At 43.0% G+C, this 24,727-nt stretch overlaps 1 protein-coding gene across 1 annotated transcript in view; it reads right to left on the minus strand.

The window, feature by feature from the left end:
* Window positions 1-24,727, minus strand: part of faxcb (failed axon connections homolog, metaxin like GST domain containing b) — an 85,487-nt gene that overhangs the window by 20,560 nt on the left and 40,200 nt on the right. Inside the window, exons 3-4 of the mRNA XM_080193346.1 lie at window positions 16,562-16,758; window positions 4,514-4,731 (exon numbers count right to left, since the gene is read on the minus strand). Coding sequence (XP_080049472.1) covers window positions 4,514-4,731; window positions 16,562-16,758 — 415 coding nt within the window. The remainder of the gene's footprint in view (window positions 1-4,513; window positions 4,732-16,561; window positions 16,759-24,727) is intronic.

Below are 24,727 nucleotides of genomic sequence, written 5' to 3' on the forward strand. Positions count from 1 at the left end.
GGAAGAGGTAAGAGTTACTCATTAAGTAGCCTGTGCTAAGGCAAGGCAGCTTTGTGGCCAGTTTTCCCACATGGCCAGTGAGAAAGGCAAAAAATTCCTGGATTAAAAATAGAAAATGCTGGAAAAACTCAGCAAGTCTGGCAGCATCTGCAGAGAGAGAAACACAGCTAATGTTTTGTGTCTGTAAGAGTCTTCTTAGAACTGAGGTGAGGAGAAATTTCTTCATCCAGAGAGTGGTGAATGTGTGAAACTCACTGCCACAGAAAGTAATTGAGGCCAAAACGTTATGTGATTTCAACAAGGATTAGATATAGCTCTTGGTTTAAAAGGATCAAGGGATATGTGGAGGGGGAAGATGGGATCAGCAGATTAAATCTGATAATCTGCCGTGATCAAAATGAATGGGGGAACAGGATCAAAGGACCAAATGGCTTACTTCTGCTTCTAGTTTCTATGTCTCTGTGTTTCTTCAGAGACTGTTCTTGAGGATTGATGATTGACGACAGAGATAAGGTGATGACTAAATGTGTGCCCACTATTGGGGAAGCACCTACATTAGCGAGAACCAAAGTGTTTCCTACACTGAATTTAGCAAATGGATTCTGAGGCATACCAGTGGCAAGAAGAGATCGGTACAAGTTTGCATTCACATTCGAGGATCAGAGCCTCACTTGTTTCTGATCCAACCAGAGATTCTCAATGTTCATACTATTTATCAGAAGAGACTGGCAGAAACTCTGAGAGCTTTTCCGCAAATGCAATTGTAGATAATGTACTCCTAGCCGCTGAAACAGTTGATGAACTGCTTAAATTATGAAACCAGTTATTGTCTTTGTCATTGGCAGTGGGTACGAAAGTTAACCCCGAGGAGATTCACTGGAGAGCAAGTCATTTCTTTGGGAGTATCATCTATCATCTGAGTCCAGATTGGGAGTCTCAATATCATCTGAGTCCAGATTGGGAATATCAATATCGCCTGAATCCAGATTGGGAGTATCAATATCGCCTGAGTCCAAATTGGGGGGTATCAATTTTGACTGAGTCCAGTTTGGGAGTATCAATATTGACTGAGTCCAGATTGGAGTATCACTATCGTCTGAGTCCAGATTGGTAGTATCAATATCGCCTGAGTCCAGATTGGAGTATCAACTTCAACGAAGTCCAGATTGGGAGTATCAATATCGACTGAGTCCAGATTGGGGGGGTATCAATATTGACTGAGTCCAGAGAGTCTCTAAAGGTAGAAATCGCTCAGTAGTTGCAAATGCCAACACCCAAATCTGCACTTGGTTTGCTTTTGGGATTGGTGAGTAATTTCAGGCTTTGCAAACACGGCCAAACTTCTCTTTGGACCTTTTAAAGGCAAAGAAGACCATGTATTGATACTGCACTGTAATATTCTATGTTCTATGTATTGTCTTCGTAGCTAGCAGAGCACACTAATGTGGTGGAGGAATTAAAAGTAGCAGTTGGGCTGGCTCAGTAGCGGCAGATGCAGAGCAGCCATTTCATTTAGAAGCAGCTTCCACAGAGAGCAAACAGCAGCAGTAGTGGAAATGGACAATACAGGTCATAGAAATTCAGTAGTTTATGCCTCTTACATCCTACAGAGGGCAGAGAAGTCTTATCGATTTGTGAATGGCATTTGTTAGCTATCTTTTGAGCAGTTTGATATTTTACTTACATCAGAAAGTCATCATCTATTTGCATCATTTTTTTTGAATTAATTGATGAAATCACAACAAAGGGTGGTTTAAATACAGCAAACATCTAGCAGCATGAACTTTTACATCATCCTTTATCTTAGGGCACTATGCAGTAGCTGCAACTTTCTCTAGGTAGTGTTAACAAAATAATAACTACCTGTCAGACGTGAATGAAACAATTAAAATTCACCTCCTAACGCAGGAGAAACTCACACAAATCTGATGGGTTACATCCCAGGCTATTAAAGGAAGTAGCTACACAGATAATGAATGCACTAGTAGTAATCTTCTAAGAATCCACTGCCCCCTGGCACTGCCCTGGTGTTGCCACTTGGCACTGCCCCCCAAAGAATTGGTGGTGAATGCGTCCCTGCCAATACTGGCTGCACATCGGCCATTCAACATTGGAGATGAGACTTCCACCCCTCACTCTGGAGGACATCCTGCCTCAGAGAGCCCTCCGCTATTCTGATTGACGGAGAGGCAAGGTGAGGCCTACGTGGAGTGGGGGCACAGGCAGGGGTGCCTGGCGGTGTGGGTGAGCTGCCTGATGCCTTCCATGTCCACTGTCTATAATTCTATGATGTTCACTAAATATGTCAAAAAATTTAGGAATTGGCCATTCAAGTGCAGATAAATTTTTAACAGCATGATGAGTCTTAATTACTGACAAACAATTTTGGCACAGAAAATTTAAAGCTGGTATTCATAAAACAAATTAATAAATTTTTGACAAGTGTGGACATTCATTTCTTCAGAATTAATGAATGTGAAATTTTTTTTAAACTTACAATTTTTTAACTTTTACTTCATGTAGCCCTACCTTTCTTCTCCTCTCATTATTTTGTTTTCTATATATAATTTGACATTGAATTAAACATGGGCTTGAATTTTACATTCAGCGATGCCTGATGTCAGTGAGGGTGGGAGTGGATGTGAAACCTGCTCCCGCCTGAGATGATGTTGTTAGCACGATAATACACTGGGTGCCAAATTAATGGCCAACCAGTGTGAAATGTGTTCTGTGCGTGACTGAGCTCTGCCGGGGAGGGCGGGTGAAGGGCAGCCGCCAAGAAAATGGAGTGTGTGGGCTGGCACTTCCAATGTGTTCCCTCAGGGGGACAGCCACTGTGGAGGTACCTGGGGCAGTTGCTGACCTGTTAAATATATATATCAATGAGAAAACAATGCCGTGAGTGTCTGGACAGCACAATCACAGACAGATCTCAGTCCCCAGACACATTTGGAAATTTTATTTGAGCTCTGACTTGCATCCCAGCCCTGATCGAATTGAGCTTAAACATAAATGTCATCTGGTCAATCAGCATGTCTGCTCATTTTAAAAGTAGAAGGGCAGTATAAAACTCCAGTCAATTGCTGCTTAATTCAGATTCATGCCCACCAACCAAAATATCGTCAGGGCACAATGACATCAGGAAATAAACCCGACATCTTCTCATGTGATATTACACACAACCCACCCAGGCCACATAAAATTCTGGCCATTATAATCTACACATCTGATCTAACTCTGAAAGCATGAGCATCACTGTGACAGAATGGTTATCACTGCTGCTTCACAGCGCCAGGGACCTGGGTTCAATTCCAGCCTTGGATCACTGTGTGTGTGGAGTTTGCTCATTCCCCCATGTCTGTGCAGACTTTGCACATTTTTCCCATGTCTGCATGGGTTTCCTCTAGGTGCTCCAGTTTCCTCCCATAGTCCAAAGATGTGTGGATTATATTGATTGACCATAGTAAATTGACCCTAGTGCCAGGGGGATTAGCAGGGTAAAAATGTGGGGTTATGGAAAGGGGGCCTGGGTAGGTTTGTGATTGATGCAGACCCAATGGGCCAAATGGTCCCCTTGTGCACTGTGGGGATTCTATAAAGGGAAATTTTGGCTATTGAAATAGGCAGTTTTGGGCTTTGTGATATACTAAAACTTTAGAAATCCCTAACCCCAAGTTACCTCCAATCTGCTCACTTCCATTGTTAGCACTGAGTTAAGGGATGGTAATCAACCTATTTCCATGGGGTGAATGGGCCATTTAGATATTTAGATATTATAATGAGGCTGTGAGCCTCATATTTAATCTGTCTTTCAGCTTTAACGCTAGCCAGCTGGCTTTCCCAGGTATTGTAATTTAAAGAACATAAGGGATGACTCCACACAATACATTGAATCTCCACAGTGCACGCAGAAATGATCACAGCTGCACATCAGGTAGCATGGTGGCACAATGGTTAGCACAGTGGTTATCTGCGCAGTGGCTGTACGTTCTCCCCATGTCTGCTTGGGTTTCCTTTGAGTGCTCTGGTTTCCTCCCACAGTGGGGGTTAGGTTGACTGGCCATGACTCTTAGTGTCAGGGGAATTAGTGGAATAAAAACGTAGGATTACGGGGATGGGATTGTTGTCAGTGCAGGATCAATGGTCTCCTTCTGCACTGTGGAGATCCTATGATCCTATGACTGGAAATCTGAGTTTACAGATTCACTTCTAGCAATCTAAAAGAGGCAGAGATTAATGATGGAGATTATAAAGAACACAAAGATGACCACGAAATACATGTTGGTTACAGGGAAACACACATGCAGATTATCAGGGATGTTCAGGTAGAATCAAGATAATATAATTCCCATCAGAAGGGTTTGTGTCAAACATACAGTGAAGGGGAGGATCTGAAATGTGGCAAGACTATTTAATTAATGCAGACTAATAAATATTGGAGGTGGAGGTTGCATTCAAAAGCTGTTTCTGTGAAATATATGGCACATCACAGCAAAGTAATGTTTCATCTCACCCAAAATCACTGAAAGTGATCGCATATCTTTTTCCATTAAGGTATATATTTCCTCCTTTGAGAAGCGTCCAATGCCTTGACCGTACATTTCCCGTTTAACAATTCCTCGAGTTAGATGGCACAGTATCCATTTCAGGAAACCACTGAATGGGCCTGAGACAGACAGTATTTTTCGGGTCTCATGGAGGTTATCAATCCACTGACAGTATACTATGGCCCTGTAATGCCAAAAGAACAACGGCGTAATATTCACAAATAGCATTTTAGAGTTGACTTTAATGCATAGATGCAAGCAACATAGAATCATAGAATGTACAGCATGGTGGCAAGCCCTTCAGTTAAAACTGGTCCATACATACCATAAAGCCCATCTAAGCTAACCCCATTTGCCTGCATTTGGCCCATATCCCTCTGCGTAAAGAAGTTGCTCCTCAGAATATACACAGAAGCAAGGATAAGTACATTTCTTGTTCTGTTCCCATATTCACCTTTAATTGAGAGTGGGAAGTTGGCAAAGCTGGAATATCAGTATAAGTGGGAAGGTCAGCCAGTCAGCAGCCTGATGAAACAATTTCCCTCAAATTATGTTAAGTGAGTTTTGAAAGCAAGAGAGGATTGCAACAAAGGTTGGTATGATTGATACACTTTCCGACAAAGAAATATTTCATTTTGAAACCCAGAATGGATTCTGATGACGTTTATATAGTTTAAATGTTACAATAGGCAATTTTTGAGATTGACAGTAAAATTTCCAAGATAAATCTTTGTGCATCCAGCTCTCATATTAACTCATTGAGACCCTCTTAACATCATCTAGGAATGGCAGAAAATAAAAAGTAAAATAAAGAATGGTTACAGGAAATTTAGCAGCTAGCTGCTTGGACTGCCTGAAGACAGATCAGCCCTGTTTTTCATAAAGCTTTAAGACGCAGCAATAAAATGCTCACTGTGGTGGAAAAGTGAATGCTAAGCTGCAACTTACATCAACTGTAACAAGATTAAAATTACCCAAGCTACTTCCAATCCTGGTATTTAAAACAGGTGACTGATGTTAATTGATAAAAATCCCGAAATAAATTGATTGCATGAAATCAAATTGTTGGTTTCCATTACTCACAGTGCTTCTTCTTATGATTATCAGTTGCTTTTCTCACAATTATTTGATTTTAAAAGTTGATGCAATACTTCTTGACAATTACTGAAGGGTTTAATTTGAAAATGTGCAGTATATAACACTACATTTATCATATAAAAATATTGATATATAGTGACAAGGACAACATCTTCCTCCATTTTCACTGGTTTCACAAATATTTGGAGACATTACTCCTCAGCAATATTCCCAACAGTAAAATATCCCTCCATTCTTGTGGCAAGGCAAATATGGATTAAAATTTTGTCTTATATTAATATCACACATGTTAACATGTTAGTAGGAACAGTAGACCATTCAACCCAATCAGCCTTGACTATTAGATTACAACCTTAAGAACCACTTCTCCCCACCCATCTAAATTACATTGGCATAAAGTTCTTCAATCCACTATTTTAACAAAATCCAAGCAAAATTTTAACATTCAGATGACATTTAAGCAGTGGGTAAAGGAACAGCTTGCAATAAATATGGTTTACACAATGTTAATCTCTAACTAAAAGTAGGTAATGGAATCGAGAATTTTTTCATTTTTGCACAATTTCAATTCAAAAACAGTCATTTTCCTCAAGTGTTCAGTTATGTTTTTGGATGTGTTTCAACTTCTCAGACTTTGAGCAAGTGATGTTGAGCGGTATCATATTTTAAAATGACTATTTCACATTTTTTATTGGCCAACCTGTTGTCAAATAGCGATATAAAGGCAACAATAAAGTGCCAGTCAATGATGGCAGTAATGGTGCTTCTGAATGTCAGTGATCGATTGATTTTAACATTAAGATGACAACCAGATGGAGCACTAAAGATTTTGAAATGATAGTTGATTGAGTTGTGGTGTCTGATATATTTTGTGTGGTAACTAATGGATTGTTTTATGCTCTGGGCTTTTACCCTCTGAAAGTTCTGACGCACTAATCTGTCAGCAAATTCAAAACTGTGGTAGTAAAACCACTGATGCGGGTACCTTGTCTTTCCATTACTTCAGCCAATGTTTTGTTTATTAAAAAAAAGTACAGTTCAGAGCAAATTTATTCCAAAATCAGAGCTAACACAAAATGTTCGTTTCGCTTATGACCCTGCTCCAAAACTGCTTGACATCCCCCTGTGCCTTCTTCACAGCTTTATAGTCAGGTTGATGGTTTAGCAATAGATACATCAATCTCCTAAGCCACATCTCTGCAACTGTTCCATTGCTTTCTAACATCTTCAGAGATACGGAGGTATCAAATTCTGAACCTCACAGAGCATAGCAGCTATGTATAAACAGTCCACAGAGCCAGAAATAACATTAGTCCCAGAGTCAGATGTATGAAGAAGCAAATTGAGCAGTTATTCCTTTTTCATAATGTGTTATCAAAGAGATTGCAAGTAAATTACATATAAAGACCCATTATGTGTGAACAATTTAGAAATTACAAAATAAATGTGAAGTTGTGGGTCCATTAGTGACACACATTAACATTAATGAGTGGCACAGTGGTTAGCACTGCTGACTCACAGCACCAGGAACGCGGGTTCAATTATAGCCTTGGGTCACTGTCTGTTTGGAATTTGCACATTCTCCCCGTTCCCTCCGAGTGCTTCAGTCTCCTCCCACAGTTCAAAGGTGTGCAGGTTAGGTTGATTGGCCATGCTAAATTGATCCTAGTGTAAATTAGCAATGTAAATGTGTGGTGTTATGGAAGTAGGACCTGGGTGGGATTGTGGTTGGTACAGACTCAGTGGGCTGAATGGCCTCTTTCTGCACTGTAGGGATTCTATGATCCTGTGAAATTCTCCATCATATCTAGTTTAATTAATAAGCCTCCTCTTACATTGGTTCAACTAAAAAGGCCGAAGAGAAGGATCCTTCACTTGAATATGGAAGAAATGATAAACACCATGTGTAATCTTCCCAAATATATGCATAATACACATATCTAAATCTAAGCACCATCATTAAAGATTGAGAGGAGTTGTTATGAGAGGATAAATTGGGGGTGGGAGAAGGGCAACCCTCAGGGGATTGCGAGACAAGATTTCGAGGTTGCAAGCTCCAAGGTAGAAATGGCTGCCGTGGAACTCAGATCGATTTCTGTCAACTGTGAGGCCCTTTCAAGTCCTCGCTTTGTTCCTATTGGTGGACATAGCCAACTGGACTATTGTCTGAGGCCTGATGGCTCAGAGAATAGTAAAATAAACCTGTGATTTTTTTTTTAGGGTGAAACTCTGTGCTTTCAGCAACTTAGAAACAAAGAATCAACACCATGGAGATAGGTCCTTTGACACAAACTGGTCCATGGAGTGCAGAGGAGGTTTACTAGGCTGATACCGGAGTTGAGGGGTTGAGCTATGAGGAGAGGCTGAATAAACTAGGCTTGTACTCGTTAGAGTTTAGAAGAATGAGGGGAGATCTCATTGAGACGTATAAGATGATGAATGGGATAGATAGGACAGAGGTGGAGAGACTCTTCCCGCTCAGAAAGGACAGTAGGACTAGGGGGCACAGCCTCAAGATAAAGGGGGGGCGGTTTAGAACGGAGTTGAGGAAGAACTTCTTCACTCAAAGGGTGGTGAATCTCTGGAATTCTCTGCCCGTTGAAGTGGAGGCTACCTCGCTAAATATTTTTATGACGCGGGTTGATGGGTTTTTGATAAGAGAGGGGATTAAGGGTTATGGGGAGAGGGCGGGAATGTGGAACTGAGCCACGACAGATCAGCCATGATCTTATTGAATGGCGGGGCAGGCTCGAAGGGCTAGATGGCCTACTCCTGCTCCTATTTCTTATGTTCTTTCTTATAAATGCCCATCTAAGCTAACCCCAGTTGCCTGCATTTGGCCCATTTCCTTCTAAACCTTTCCTATCCATGTATCTGTCCAAATGCCTTTCAAATGTTGTCAATGTCCCTGCCTTCAGCAGCTCATTCCACATTGGTACTACCCTGTGTGTAAAAAAGTTGCTCCATTAATTCTTTCCCTTCTTAATTTGAAGCTATTCCCTTTAGTTCTCGATTCCCCAACCCCGGGAAAATGACTGAATGCATTCACCCTTTCCATGCCTCTCATGATCTTATACACCTCTGTAACTTATTGCAGCCACAAACCGCCAATACTCAACCTCTGTTCCCCCACCCCCACCCCAGTGGGGAACCAAAACATCATTGCTGCCTTCCTCAGCAGCTGAAGCTCCCTCCTCCAGCCCCTCCCACCCAGCAACTGAAACCTTCCCCTGCCCCCACCCCCATCCAGCAACTAAAACCTGCCCCTGACCCCCACCCAGCAACTGAAACCTCCCCTGCCCCCCACCCAGCAACTGAAACCTCCCCTTCCCCCACCCACTCAATAGCTCTTGCATTCCTGAAATGTTCATTCTGGGGTCACGTAAAATCTGAGGCATTAAGATGGTGCCATGCTGTGAAAATGTTTGAGATTGGCAACATAAAATGGGGCGGGGAGTAGGATGAGGAGACTATCAAAATAAGTTGGGAGCAGGGAATGGGAAGAGGAGAATGCTAAACTAAATTGGGGGAGGGAATAAGATGAGGAAGTATCAACATAAACTGGGCGGGGGGTAGGGGAAGGGTAGGGGAGTGGTAAGAGGAGAAAAGAGGAGAAAACTAAAGTAAACGTGGAGTGCATTAGGATGAGGAGAGTGCTGAAATAAACTGTGGGTGTGGGAGGAAGATGCTTAATGTACAGTGACTCCACTTCAACAACGTTTAGTGTTTAGTGGTGCACCTACTGAATAATGTGTCCTTGACAAGCTGCTGAAGACAAAAACTAGCAAGTCCAGAACAGTGAATCATTTACCTAGAATGGATCCTTTTCCACTGGCTATAATATGGCCAATGCCCCCTTAGTACCTCATGGATAAAAGCAAATTTTTCCAGATGCTGGAATCTGAAACCAAAAGAGAAAATGCTGGAAAACCTCAGCAAGGGTCATCTGGACTCAAAACACAGCTCTTTTCTCTCCTTACAGATGCTGCCAGACCTGCTAAGATTTTCCAGCATTTTCTCTTTAGGTTTCAAGTATCTAATGGACTCCATTTTGGTCTGGTTTTTGTCGCCATAGTGTGCAAAATTGGAAATGTTTGATTTTGGTGCGCAATTATTTTTCATGACAATATACACCAAAACCCAAGATGAACAAAAGCCAAGACTCTCCAAAAAAATTAAATCAGAGCAAATATTTTAAACAACATCAACATAATTATTCTTCACTGATCCACATTAGCTTTGCTCTGATGTAGTTCATCCCGCATTGACCCATATTCACAGTGCTTTGCCGCTGTTCATCCAGTAATGACCCACATTAACTATATTTTAATGTCACTCGTTCTGCGCTGACCCACATTCATGACACTTGGAAGTCTGGAGAGAACTGAACTTTTCTTAAGACAGAGAATCAGAGTGAAAGATTATTATTTAGCCCTTTAACTCATTCATCATTTAGATGCATAATGAGCACCCAATGCACCACTTGAATTTCCTCAGTATGTACCAATCCTCGTTAATAAGGAACCTGCCCAGTTTTTGAAAAGTCAAAACAATTGTTACTGAGGGCTAAATCCTGAGAAGGGCACAGATTTAGATGTTGGGTAATTTGGACTTACAAGGATCCCTGTCCAAATGGTGATGACACTGAAGATTCCGCCAATCTCCATCAGTGCCTCAAATCTGCCTGGAGTTCCTTCATTCACATTTTAGGTTCCATATGGTCATCTTCAACATTCCCCTACTGTAACTGCTATTGTCATGTCCTCACATTTGCTGCTTGTAACCTCAAATACCACACTATCGGCCAACTTTTCATCATTCCCTTCCTTTAACACAGTGCACCAAGTATCCTTTGGAGAGTTGAAGAATGGCTCAGCACCGTCAAGCCTTTCCTCGCCTATCTGATTCCTTTACCCTTTCCTCACAATCTAAATGAGAGAATGAGTTGGTGAGCAGATCATTCTTGATTAAATCAACCCTCGAAGAATTTTGACGAAAGTAAAGAAAGTGAAAAACAATGAGTTTTTTTTCATTCATTCATGGAACATGGGCAACTCTGGCTGGTCAGCATTTATTGCCCATCCTAGAAGGCAGTTGAGAGTCAATCATATTGCTGTGGCTCTGGAGTCATATGTAGACCTTACCAGGTAAGGATGGCAGATTCCCTCCCCTAAATGACAATAGTGAGCCAGGTGGGTTTTTCCGACAATTGACAATTATTTCATGGTCATCAGTAGATTCTTAATTCCAGATCTTTTTAAATTAAATTTAAATTCCACCCTCTATTGTGACAGGATACAAACCTGGGGTCCCAGAACATTAGCTGAGTTTCTGGATTAATAGTTTAGCGATAATATCACAAGGCCATCACCTTCCCTGTTTCAGCTGGCTGACAGGACCATGCAAAGGTTGACCTCTCATTGAACTTTGCAGTCATGGGGCAAGGACTGCTAGAAATAATTAAAGTTAAGAACCTGAGTAAGTTTCTTTCTTTTACTGTCATTTTTTAAAGAATGGATAGTGTTACCATTTCCATTTGGATAATAAGGTGAAATTGAATCAAGCTGAATTGAATTCAAGACATCTTGGACAAAACTGAGCCTATATATACTAAGGTTTCTGTGCCTCCTGCCATGTCTATTTGAATTTCCTTCCCCTAAACTGACTCTCCAATCCAGTTCTATTCCATAGTTCATATCCCCATCGCCAACTCCACTGTAATCAAACTCATGTTATCCATGGTCTATTGGCCTTCCTTATCTTTACCCATCTTCCAACCCTCAACCTTTAGTCACAGCACTTCTTCCCAGATTATAAAGCTTGTGTGCTCAAATTTACAACTTGTACTGCAGGGGGCCAAGAGCTGAGAATAATGGCTCAAAACAGATCTCCACCAGCAGGTCAGATTCCTAAAATTGAGCCCATCATTTAAAAAAAGACCGACAGCTATTTCTTTTCACACTTTGGGTGGATTGGGGGGAGACTATCTATGCAGAGTCTGCACATTCTCCCCATGTCTGCATGGGTTTCCTCCCACAGTCTGAAAGACATAATGATTCGGTGCATTGGCCATGCTAAATTCTCCCTCAGTGCACCCAAACAGGCACTGGAGTGTGGTGACTAGCAGATTTTCACAATAACTTCATTGCAGTGTTAATGTACTTGCAGTACTAATACATAAATAAACTTATTTTTGGAGCAAAAACCATGGCAGAAACTTCAATGCTGAGGTGATAGAAGATTTAAAATAGGCTTGCCAGAGAGATCAACAGGCTTCAGATGATTTTACAGATGTATTGGCACAACGATTGTCCAACGATTCATTTTGATGCAGGAGATGGCTTTGTCATCCACAGTCAGGTAACCTGTACTAAATTTGAGTTTACCAAGATCACAATTGTTGTGCCCTGGGGTTCCCAAAAGTATAAAATAATCACAACTTTAGACTGAAATGCTGGAAGTGGCATCAAATGTATTTCCCAAATCTCACCATGTGCGAAGGAATGATGCCTCATCAGCTCAGTGCACAGTCTGCTGTGCAGGAGTGAGTGATGCGGCATCCTTGGGATACTTTTTTTTTGCCTACCATTATTCTAACCAATAACTCAATTCAAATTAAATCCAAATCATGGTCCCCACATGATGGACAAATAAAATCCAAGCTGACAAGATGAGGCATTACACCCCAATCCGGGCTTGATCTGATGTTTCATCTTCGCCAAAAGGTCAAAATGGCTTTCAAACATTGCATCAAGTAAAACCTCAGTTTAACCTCATTGGCTGCCATCATCCTTTACTCTACCCCAGCCTGGGCAAACCACCATCGCAGGCATCAGAACACCCCCAGTACAATGGGCTAGCCTCGTCCCCTGCCTGATCATGGTTCCACTCCGAGCAGTTAAGTATAATATCCATGCACATAACAATGATTCTGATTCTCCCCAGATAGCAAAACAATATAAAATCCCTCTTTTTAAAATATACAATGCCTCTCTATGTCAATACAATTCTACCTTCCTTACATATTGGGCCACAATTTCAGAGCGGCTTCAGTGGCAGATTGCCCCTCCTTATTGACTTATCTGCAGTTAAATTTTAAAGTTCCTGTCTCATCTGATCTTCCTAACTCAGGCCGGGGGGAAGACTCGGGCAGTACAGCAGGTCCATGGCTCCAGCAGCCAGGTGTAACAGAGGCAGAGCAAAAGAAGACGTACACTTTTTTACGGTATTAGCTGCCATAAAGCAGGTGAGTTTAAAGGTCCCAGTGAAAGGGAGGAGGTGAGTTTCTGAGGTAAATAAATGGGATGTGTTCAAACATCGGGGGGGGGGTGTTGGTGTTGAGGAGTTGTCCATTGGAGGGGATGGCGTTGGGGGGGTTCTGACATATGGGTTGGGGTTTTCAGACATCGGTGGGGGACCAAGACATGAGGGAATGGGAGGAGTTGGACATCGAGGGTTGTCAGACATCAGGAGGCAGTGGGTCTTCTGGGGGGCGAGTAAGACATTGTGGATGAGTGGGACATCTGGGGGAAGTCAGACACTGGGGTGAGTCAGATATTGGGGGTGAGTCACACATTGGGGGAGAGTCAGACATCGGGTGGGTGGGGGGGCAGTTGGACATTGGGGGAGGATGGAATGTGGGTCACGGGAGGGTGGGTTAAGTTGGGGACAAGAGTGGTGTGGTTTCATTTGGGTGGGGAGGGGGCAGTGGGCGAGCTGGTGTAAGGTTGGGCCCAGTCAGGTGGGCTCTACGTTACAGGTAGACACCATTCTTTCACTCTCTTTAAGGATGCCAATGCAGTACACAGCTGGCTTTGAGCTTACACTTCACTATTCCCATACGGCTTTCATGTATCTTCAGCAGAAATCCTTCCTGCATTGTTTTGGGTCTGATTATTTTGGCTCTGACTAGCAAAACACCATCTTCCAGTGAGATCTCATCTCTGATAAACCAGTACTACCGAATAGCACCTTTTCAGGCCATCCCTGGATCACTTGCGGACAGAGTATCTTTAACTCCTTGGATGAGATTCCCCTAAAAAAATTCTAAGTGCCAAATTTGCGTAAAAACTGGAGTAAATCCCACTGTTTTTCTTTTCAGCGGGATTTTCCTATCATCTGTGCACTACAAGTGCCATAATGAGAATCTCATTAAAAGCTATGGGCAGGCCGATTTCCGGGGTGGAGAGGCTGGCAGCATAGCGCTGATCAGGCCATTGCGCATGCGCCAATCTGCCAGTGCCGAGATCGGTGCATGTGCACCATCCCCACATTGTCGGATTTCCGATTGATAGCCAGCCTTGCGACCCCACATCGTTGGATGTGCGGCCCCTGCACCCCTCCCACCCCCACCACCACCTGATCGCTGGGCTCCCAGATGTGTCCAGGCCAGCCCTGATCCCCCCAACCCCAACAGCAAGCCTTCATTCCCCAACTCCCCGACAGCCCCAATCTCCACCTCCCCCCACACACCAAGGTGCCCCTGGGCATTGCCACTTTGCCCTATGGGCGGTGCCAGGAGCCCAGACTGGCACTGCCAGGCTGGCAATGCCCAGGGGCGAACCCCCTTAACCCGATCTCCTGGGAAACCTCAATTGCCCCTTTTTACACCAGCAGGTCAACTACCAGCTCACCATTAGCAGGGAGCTGTTGTAAACCCTGATGGAGTGAAACACTCCTGGCATGGGGTAGACACTAGCGGGCCCAGAGTCTTCAGTCCCGGGCTCATTAATGGGATGCAAACCCTCATCATAATAACTTTTACAGCTCCGATGCCAGAAATTGGCGGCTGGACACATGCAGGGACTATGGTGTCCAGCAGGAAACTTAAGAATTTTTTTTAAACTTCAATTCTTGTGAATCGCTCCCTTTATCTTTGCTGGTCTCATCTAGATCTTCTACCTCATGTTTCTCATGTGGTGACAACTGAGACAGGGTATCTACTCGCACTATTTCTCTTCTTTGTATTTCAGTGAAATCATAACCCAGAATCCTCAAGTGTAATCTCCGAAACTCTGAAGTCTTGCCAATGCCCTGCAAAGATTTTTCTAGGAGATCTGCTACCCTGGACAATGATCACTCTCCACTATGAATTTCTCACATCCATACAGGAGTGCCAATCGGCCTTTTGACTAAGATCAAGTGTAGTATTGATATGCTGCCCTTGGTTGAAGACAGTAGGTTATATTTCAGCTTCATTTGAAGCAATTTTTTAAAGCGGCATCTCGGCCTTTTGGCTAAGATGCAAATTAAATCAAGCCTTGGAGAAGGAGCTACACCTACTCCAATCAGCTTGGATCATGTAGATCAAGCCCAAGACAGGGGGTGAGAGCCCTATCTTGTTAGCTTGGATCAGGAATGTCTCAACTTGTTGAGACTCTGAATTGGGCTTGATTGGATTGAGTTGGAATAAAAACAAAACAAAAACAGGAGTGCCAACAGCTCTTTTTCCCTATTGGCATATCTAGTCTTATTTGATATCACAGCTTTGGATGCTATTGATTTTCTTTCTTGTATTTGGGCCCCCAGTTCTTCTTGAGCAATATCTATTTATAGAGTGACAGGTTTCTTTCTGTTGTAATATTACAGACACATCTCCTTGAATATTACTGCTTTGAGGTTGTTGAAATTCCTGTCATGTGACTCTCACTGGTACTCAACATCCTCACTCATCAGCTCTCATAGGTTTGCTTGTTTCCTCACCTCATAACGCGCCTGGGGGGACGTGTGAAATTTTGGCCTAGCTCTCCTGGTTCTCTCATTTGCTTCATGTAGGTGCTAGACATGATCATAATCATATACACCTTAGATCTGAATATCATCAGTTATACCAACTGCTCCTTTCAATCCTCTGTATGTCTTGTCCATTTTCCACTGAGTACATCCTGGTTCACTTTATAGATAAAAGGTGGATGCAGGAATCTGTGCATCCAGTGGATATATTACATGTCGTCAACAGTGAAGATTCTTCCTCAATCTTCACATTGCAGCATCCATTTCAAGGATTAAGCCTGCTGGAAACTTTTGTTTCTACATTGCACTGACTCTCCTTTTGACTTCATCAACCACTTTTCAACCTGTTTCCCTGGTGTGATGAGACTTCTGACTGTAGTACCAATTCTGGGCATAAAATGAGATCTCTGTCTGCATAAGTGCACATGTGTGACTGGAGTAGAGAGCTGACCTTACTGAGTTGGGCTATTTTAGTCATTTATTTGTTTCCTGTACAGCTTAAAGCTTGTGTACTTAAAAATTAAATGAGCATATACAGGAGAGAGAGATGCAGGTTTTGAAAAGGTTTAAAATGCTGTGAGGATTACCTGAACATTGAACAAAATGTTTCAATGCTTTTTTCTCACTCCTGTATTTGCTCATTTAATTTTTAAGTACACAAGCTTTAAGCTGCATAGGAAACACAAATAAATGATCAAAATAGCCTAACCTAGTAAGATCAGCTCCCTACTCCAGTCACACATGTGCATTTATGCAGACAGAGATCCCATTTTACATCCAGAATTGGCACTACAGTCAGAAGTCTCATCACACCAGGTTAAAATCCAACAAATTTATTTGGAATCACCGAGTCAATCTTAACTTGCTAGAAAAATAGAAAAAATCCTCTTTACAAGCCATTGAAATTGAGTTGTGTTAGTGTTGCCCTCAATTACCTCACACAATCAGCTAAACACCACGCAATGAGCAAAACTGATCAGATTTTATGAGTGGGAGTCATCTGATAATCCATTGCTGATGGACTGTAATGCAAAGTCTGGAAGTTGCTTTTCATGGGTCCAAACTGCCATAACACTCTGGAGTGGATGTTAGTTTGATTTTTCCAGTTCTTACCATAAACAAACTAAATATAAATGCATTAGCTCCTATAACATGCTTGAAAGGAAGTCTTTTAACCAACTTACCAATAGAAATGTTCTTCCATCATTTTTGTAATGGCTCTTGAGACAGCTCTTTCACCAGAATCCAGGTGTTTGTTTAGGTTTACGCCCAGCTTATCTTGAAGAAAATCAATAATGAATTCTGTGCCTGATACCTTCTGATGATTATATTCAATCCATGGCATCTTTCCTTGAGGAGAGAGTTTGCCGTCAAAATAATTCTAAAAAAAAGCCAAAGAAGCATTTTAGGAATAACGTGAATGACTGACTGCACATAAATGTATTTTTATAGTCTTTTGGGTAAGAGAGAAACATAATCGTGCCGTTCTGGAAGACAATTTCCAGATTTACTAGTGAAATAAATTGTCGACATCAGTTTAAACAGGTCCATAAAGGTAGTTGAAAAATCAATATTAAACTGGCCTTCTAGGAGGATGGTGAATTATTGCACTGGAAATTGATAACATTTATACAGGATAGGAAAGAATAGATGCTTACACTGCAGCGATAATGGTTTAAATATGCACTGGCAGCAGATACTGTCTTATTGTCTGGAATCCAGGTAGCTGATTTCTCATCTTGTGCTATTGGTGGGTCAGTCTTTGTGCTGACAGTGTGAAAGTGGAAATCAGTCCCCTCCACCTTAATGTCCTGTGCTTTATCTTGAATGATTGCTGCTAAAATGAGCCACAAAAGTGTGAAGTGTTCATATTTGCCAGCACCAACATTCTTACCATCATTAGCACAAACATTCATCCAACTGGAAGATCTTACACTTGATCAAACATATTTCAAACCCAATCAGTCCTGTCTAAAGGTCAGTTGTGGCTAGTCAATCACATCTGTCAGTTTATTATGTGCCATTGTCACCAATAAGACTACTAACTATTTACTGTGATGTGTGCTCTGATTGAAGGCTCTTGATCTGCTGATGCTTCATCCCGAACCATTTGCCCAGCAATTGTTGTCAGCAATGGTTTTTTTTCCCTGCCACTCCCAGGGGCAGGGGACAAGTCTACAACAGCTGAATTGGGAATTGAAACTGCACTGCTGCTACTATCCTGCCCCACATGCTAGCTATCTAGGCAACTCAGTTAATCAGTCCCATCATTTATCACTTAATATTTATAATTTTGTTCTTTAATTGTTATATGACCATGAATTGATAGAGTGTTAAAGGGAATTGCAGCCACAAAATTTGGATGCACACAGCAAGGTTTGGGAGCTAAAGGCTGTATTCAGGTTGAAAATAACAACTGCAATGTGTGCCTGTGCTTCTGCTGGTGAGGGTGTAAATCCATGAATACAGATGGTACAACTCTCATTACAGAGAAGGCTCAGATCCTGCAGAGATGGGCTGAACACTCTGAAGCCATCCTCAACCAACCGTCATCTATTAATGTGAGGCAATAGACAGGATTCCCCAGGTCGATATCAACAGTGCCATGGATGACCCACCGATAGCAGCCGGAGTCATAAAAGCTGTCAGCCAGCTATCCAGTGGCAAAGCCCCAGGGGCAGATGCCATACCCGCAAAGATCTACAAAGCTGCTGGTCCTGTACTTATTGAGAAGCTCACTGAGTTGTTCCAGTCCTTTTGGAAGCAAGGATCCATTCCTCAGAAACTTAAAGATGCTTCCATCGTGCACCTCTACAAAGGAAGGGCAATCGGCAAGTGTGCGACAACCACCGAGGAACCTCACTGCTCTGCATCACAGGAAAAACCCTCACAAGTGTCCTGCTAAATTGTCTGGTCACTCATCTGGAGCTGGGCCTGCTTCCAGAGTTACAGTGTGGCTTCTGCAAAGGTCACGGGACTATTGATATGATTTTTGCTGCGCGCCAACTTCAGGAGAAGTGTCAGGAGCAGAATCACCAGCTTTACACAACTTTTGTTGACCTCGCGAAAGCCTTCAACACTGTCAGCTGACAAGGCCTGTGGAAGATCATGTCAAAGTTCAGCTGCCCCCCCAGCAAATTCATTCAGATGGTACGCCAGTTCCATGATGGCCAGAGTACTGGATGGCGGAGAATCCTCTGAGGCATTCCCAGTCACCAATGGCATCAAACAGGGCTGTGTGCTCGCACCCACACTATTCAGCATGATGTTTACTGCCATGCTGAATGATGCCTTCCAGGACAGTGTTGCTGGAATCAGCCTCAAGTACAGAGTGGATGGGAAGCTTTTCAATCTGAGGAGACTTCAAGCTATTACCAAAGTAAAGGAGACTGTTCTGAGACACTTCTTCTTTGCCGATGGCTACGCCCTGTATACAGCCAGAGATGCAAGTAAGTATGGACAAATTTTCCACGGCTTGTGACAACTTTGGACTCACCATCAACATTAAAAAGGCCGAAGTCATGCACCAGCCTGCTCCTCATGCACCGTACACAGAACCCATAATCACAATCAAAGGGCAGAAACTACAGGCAGTGGACCAGTTCATTCATCTTGGCAGCACCCTCTCCCAAGCAGTGACTATTGACACAGAAGTTAACTGCAGAATAGCAAAGGCAAGTTCTGCTTTCGGTAGACTGCACTCTACTATATGGGAATGTCGAGGAATCAGCCCAGCAACAAAACTGAAGGTCTACAGCTCCATGGTACTCACGACCCTCCTGTATGCCTGTGAAACATGGACTGTGTACCGAAGGCATGCAAGACAGCTCAATCATTTGACTTGTCTTCGCAGAATATTACGCATCCGATGGCAAGACAGAGTACCAGACACTGAAGTTCTCTCTAGAGCAACTCTACATCAGTCCACACACTGCTGATGAGAGCGCAGACCTGGTGGGCAGATCATATCATCCGTATGTCAGATGAGCGCATATCCAAGCAGCTCCTTTTTGGGGAACTCTCTGCTGGAAGATGCTCACATGTAGGGCAGAAGAAACATTACAAAGACACACTCAAGGCCTCCCTGAAGTCGCTGGACATAGACACGACCACCTGGGAAACGCTGGCTCAAAACTGCCCTATCTAGCACTGCCTCATCCACAAGGGCTGTCAAGCTTACAAAGCAAGGTGTATTGCTGAAGCATAACTTAAGCACAAGCTGCGCAAGTCCAGAGCCACCAGCGCAACAACTACAGTGTCTACACAAGTCTGTCCAATATGTGCCAGGACATTCCATGCCCAAATTGGCCTAATCAGTCATCTTTGGATACATCGCATCCAGTCTCAAAATGACTAATGGTGTCAAGGTCCTCATCGATGACAATGGATGAACAACAACAAGATGGTGGACAGGTTTTGGGGAGTCAGGATGTAATTACTCACTGCTGAATTCCCAACCTCTGACTTGCTCTTATGGCCAATGTGTTTATATAGCTGATCCAGTTCAGTTTCTGGTCAATGTTAACGCCCAGGGTGTTGATAGTGGGGAGTTCAGTGATGAGAATGCCTGTGAAAGTCAAGAGGAAATTTATACATTCTCCTTAGTTTGAGATGGTCATTGTCTGTCAGTTTTGTGTGTGGAAGCTACTTTCCATTTAAGAGCCCAAGCCTCAATGTTGTCCAGGCCTTGCTGAACATAGACACAGACTCCAAATAGCGCTGTGGCTGCAGCTCCACTTAAGTACTCATTTGAGTCTGTTGCAGCAGATCTTGTGTGGGACCGCACCTCCTGGAAAGATGGCATCTGTGTTTACTCCTAGCTGGAGGTTACCATGGCCCACTGACTCATGCAGATCCTGCCTCTTTGCTATCCTGCATACTGCATGTAATGTCAGCATCTTAGCCGGTAATTGCGAGCGTGAAGTCAAGTTAAGGTGTTTCTTCTTCGTAACTGTCTGCTTGCTCTTCCACCTATTAATCTTCCAGGCCAGGTTGTAGTTTTTTGGTATTTGAAAGACAAAGATCAAAGGGCAGGATTTTTGCTTGCCCAGGGAGGGAATGCATGAGGTTCATGCTTACATAATTTATAGCTTGTAACTCAGAAGAGTTGTGGGATCAGGATGGGAGATGTAAGAAGGTGGCTGGGTATGAAGATGCTATCATCTCCTGTGATGTCAGCTCCACCACTGGCCCTGGCCTCAACAACGGCCACTCCAAAGGTGCCGAGTACTATTTCCTCTCTAGTAGTAAGGATATACAAGCATACCTGTTCCCTGTTTGTTAGCTCCTGCTGCTTCTGTGGTCCTCCAAGAGAGAGGACAGTCTGAATACTATCCAGGTTGTGCTGCATGCATTTTATAGGAAGGGAGAGGAATAACAGAGCCAGTGATTGAATGGTCTCAATCCCAGTGACAAAGACATCCATGAGCTCCTCACACTTGTTGCTGGAGTGAGGGCAGAGGAGACGGGAGGGAGGTTAAAGAGGACTTTTGGACTGAATGGGTTATGGTCCAAAATACTAACGTCATTCATGTAACAAAAAGAAGAAAACTTTTGTAGACATTTGCCAAACTTTTGCAGCCGTTTATGCTGGCAAAATCTTATGGTCCTGCCACCAGTGCGCTCCCATTGCGGGTTTTCCAATCGTGAGGGGCGCATTCAGATAGAACAATGGGCTGGACTGCTGTTACTGCCATTGCTATTCACATGGACTTGGCAACCTCCCGTCCTCCCCTTTTTTGCCAAATCCTCTTTTCCCTTCTGCGCAGACTCATGATATTACCATGTCCCCCAATTTTGAGACTGTGAACTAGATATGTTGCATTCCTGGACAAAAGAATGTCCCAGTAGGATAGAGGCTCCAGCTAGCCAAGGAGTCTCTTTGTGCACGTCTTCTTGCTCGGTTGATAATGACATTGGTGGCCTTCTTGAAACCTTCATGTAGGCCCCAATGCACCTGTGAACCCTAAGTTGAGAGCTTCTGGTGCAAATGCTCCACCAGTTAGGTTGCACACTTAGTCAGATATAATAGTTGTCATTTACAGCAGTACTCACAGTTTATGCTTCAGTGCATTTTAATGGGCTTCACTGCAGCTTAAGAAAATGACACTGAATAATTTTGAAAGTCAGCACATATGGTACATTGATGCTAACCTGAAATGTATCAAGAAGTGGGGGGCATGGTGCTGGGAACTAAATGTCATTACCGAAGAAAATAGTGTAACTTTTTTCTGAATCTGGCAAGGGGCCCATTGCAAATTGTGCAATTTATTGTGCAGCTCCCCAATTCAAACCAAAATGAAAATAGGAAAAGATGACTTGAGATGAGGGAGGGGAGGTGAGGGTCGGGTAGAGGGGCTCTAGAATTGGTCAGGGCTTTGAGAGTCAGAGGATGAAGAGTTGGGGCAAGGGTTCAAAAATCAATAAAAGATTTTTAAAAATGTTTAAGCAATGTAATCAATCGCACTGGTTTTGACATCTGGAGAAATTGGGGAGGGATCATAGAATCCCTACAGTGCACAAAGAGGCCATTCAGCCCATCGAGCCTGCACCAACAACACTCCCACCCAAACCCTATTCCTGTAACCCCATGTATTTACCCTACTAACCTCCCTGACACTAAGACCCAATTGAACATGGATAATAAACCTAACCTGCACATTCTTGGACAATCTTTTCATGATTTGAATTTCCTTTATTGCCTCGGGGCTGTTCTTCCCCCTTTCCTTGTCTCTCTCAGTAAATGACAAAGCCGTGGTAGTGGTGGGGGAGGGGTGGAAATGCCTTCTCATAATATTCCAGCCATCATGAATATGGGCAGGCCTAATGGATCTTTTCCTATGTTTATTCACATGTTTATAAATATTCAGCAGCAGCACCAACCATTCTTCCTTGGCAGAGAGCAGCACATAGCCGAATAGGATCAGGTTAGATTAGAATCTATATTAGAATGAGCTATAATAACCACATAATCTTTCACAGTCAACCTAAAGCTGGAAAATGTGGTTTTCAATTCACTGTTGGATATTAGCAATAATCAGTGGATAGTGCCTTAAAGATCCAACCGTGCCTCCCCTGAGTGTATTTGTCACCACTGAGTAATAGTCAGAAACTGGCTCCAGCTGTAAAAAACACATTGAGGTTCAAAAAAACAGATGTTTACGTTACCACCCCTAAAGTTCCGTGCCTCTGTGAACAGAATGTTTCTAAAGCACTTACACCAAGTTCCAGGGGTGCTTTGGCAGAGAGTCTGAAGCAATTTGTTTATGGAAAAGATTTAAATCCAGAAAATAGTGGGACAGCTAATGAATCACAAGATGGTTGCAGCACAGAAGGACGTCATTTGGTCATCGTATCCGTGCCAGCTTCTGACAAGACCACCTCAGCTAGCCCCACTCCCCTGCTCTTTCCCCATAGCCCTGCAAATACAGTCCCAAAAGATGCCTATTCAATTCACTTTTGAAAGCCACCACTGAATCTGCCTCCACTGCACTCCCAGGCGGTGTAGTCTAAATCGTGACCAAACGCTGCATAGAAATAGTTTTCCTCTTGTCGTGTTTGGTTCTTTGGTCAATCACTTTGTCCTCTGGTTCTCAACCATTCTGCCAATGGGAACAGCTTCTCCCTTTCTATTCTGTCTTGACCAGGATTGACCAACCTAGGGCATACGGATGACAATTCGGACAGTCATGCCGTGCTATGCAACCTGTGCACCAGGTGCCTAAAGAAATGGTATATGGAATTGACAGATCAGCAAGGAATCTGTCCCTTCAATCACAGGCCGTTACTCTTCCCTATTTAATACTGATAGGCTCACTGGTGTGCCACTCGGCAGCAAGCCTGGCAAGAAGTGGTCCCTGATCTGAGGAGCAGCAAGCAGTGTGAAGTTCCTTCTCTTCAGTTCTCAGTGTGCACTTTGCCTGAGCTGAATTATTACCTAAAGAGTAGCATGCTATTTAGTCTGAAATAAAACGCCAACAGCTGTCCTTCTGCAAAATGAAGAACATTATTATCTTTGTCATTGTTCATCTGTTAGCTGATTGATACATGGATCAGGGATTTATTGTACAGATGCTTGCCAAACGATTCGACTGTCGCTCAAATGGTTTCGAACATTGTTAAAGTATGCAGTGAGTGGTATAACCTCGTCTGGGATGATAACTACCTAAGTTAACAACATAACTACATAATAACCTTAAGACCATAAGAAATAGGCCCCTCGGACTCCCTACTCCATCATTCGTAGGATCATAGCTGATCCAATATTCTTCCTGTCCACTTTCCTGCCCTTTCCCTGTAACCCTTGATTCCTTACTGATCAAAAATCAGCCTTAAATATACACTAGGGCTCTGTCCACACAGTTCCCTGTGGCAGGAAGTTCCATAGACTCACAACCCTCTCAGAGTCTGTGTGTGTAAGTGAGTCTGCATGTGAATGAGTGAGTTTGTGTGTGGATGATTAATTGTGTGAGTCTGAATGAGTGAGATTTTGAGTGTGTGTATGAATGTTCAGTGTGTGTGTGTGTGTGTAAGTGTGAGAGTGAAAGCAAAAATCTGGTGACTGGTAGTGGACTGCACACACACACACACACACACACACACACACACACACACACACACACACACACACACACACACACACACACACCACATACAAACCTCCTTCCCCTTCACCCCCTCCTCCCTCCTCAAAAGCCTATCCCTGGGAAGCAAAGTGCAAAAATACAGGTTGAAATGCTACTTGCTTCTGACCCCACACTTATGAATTCTGTTGAAGCCAGCCTGGAGTGAATGTAAGGTCAGTGTTAGTTAAATCCAACTCCTTAACTTGGCCTGAGTAACCACTTTTTCCCTGGTGACCTGGACTTGGCTGGGCTTGTTAAATGAAAAGGCAAAAAAGGGTTTCATTGCTTAGCTCTGTTATTTGGCACTGTTATTAACCTTTCTTTTAAATGATCAATGCTTTGATATTGTTTTTTTCCTGAAATTTCCTTTTCAATTCTGTGCCAAATTTCCTTCTGAAAATTTGCTTATCAGTCCCATGAATGAGAAAATAATTGAAATGTGGCTACACATCAGAAAAGTTTGGACAAGCCTGGTCTGGGTCTTCACAATTTCGAACATTTCTATCACATTTCCTCTCAATCTTCTCTTCTCTATGGGGAGCAATCCCAGATTCTCCAGGCTACCATGTAACTGATGTCCCTCATCTCTGGAACCATTCTCATAAACTTTTCCATATACTCTCTAAAGCTTCACATATCCTAAAGTGTGAAGCCCAGAAGTGAACACAATATTCCAGTTCAGGTCAAACATGCATCTTATCACAATGCCCTTGCTTTTGTATTCCA

The sequence above is a fragment of the Carcharhinus amblyrhynchos genome, chromosome 7, assembly GCF_965287045.1.
Source record: "Carcharhinus amblyrhynchos chromosome 7, sCarAmb.v2.hapA, whole genome shotgun sequence".
In the NCBI taxonomy this organism is placed as follows: domain Eukaryota; kingdom Metazoa; phylum Chordata; class Chondrichthyes; order Carcharhiniformes; family Carcharhinidae; genus Carcharhinus; species Carcharhinus amblyrhynchos.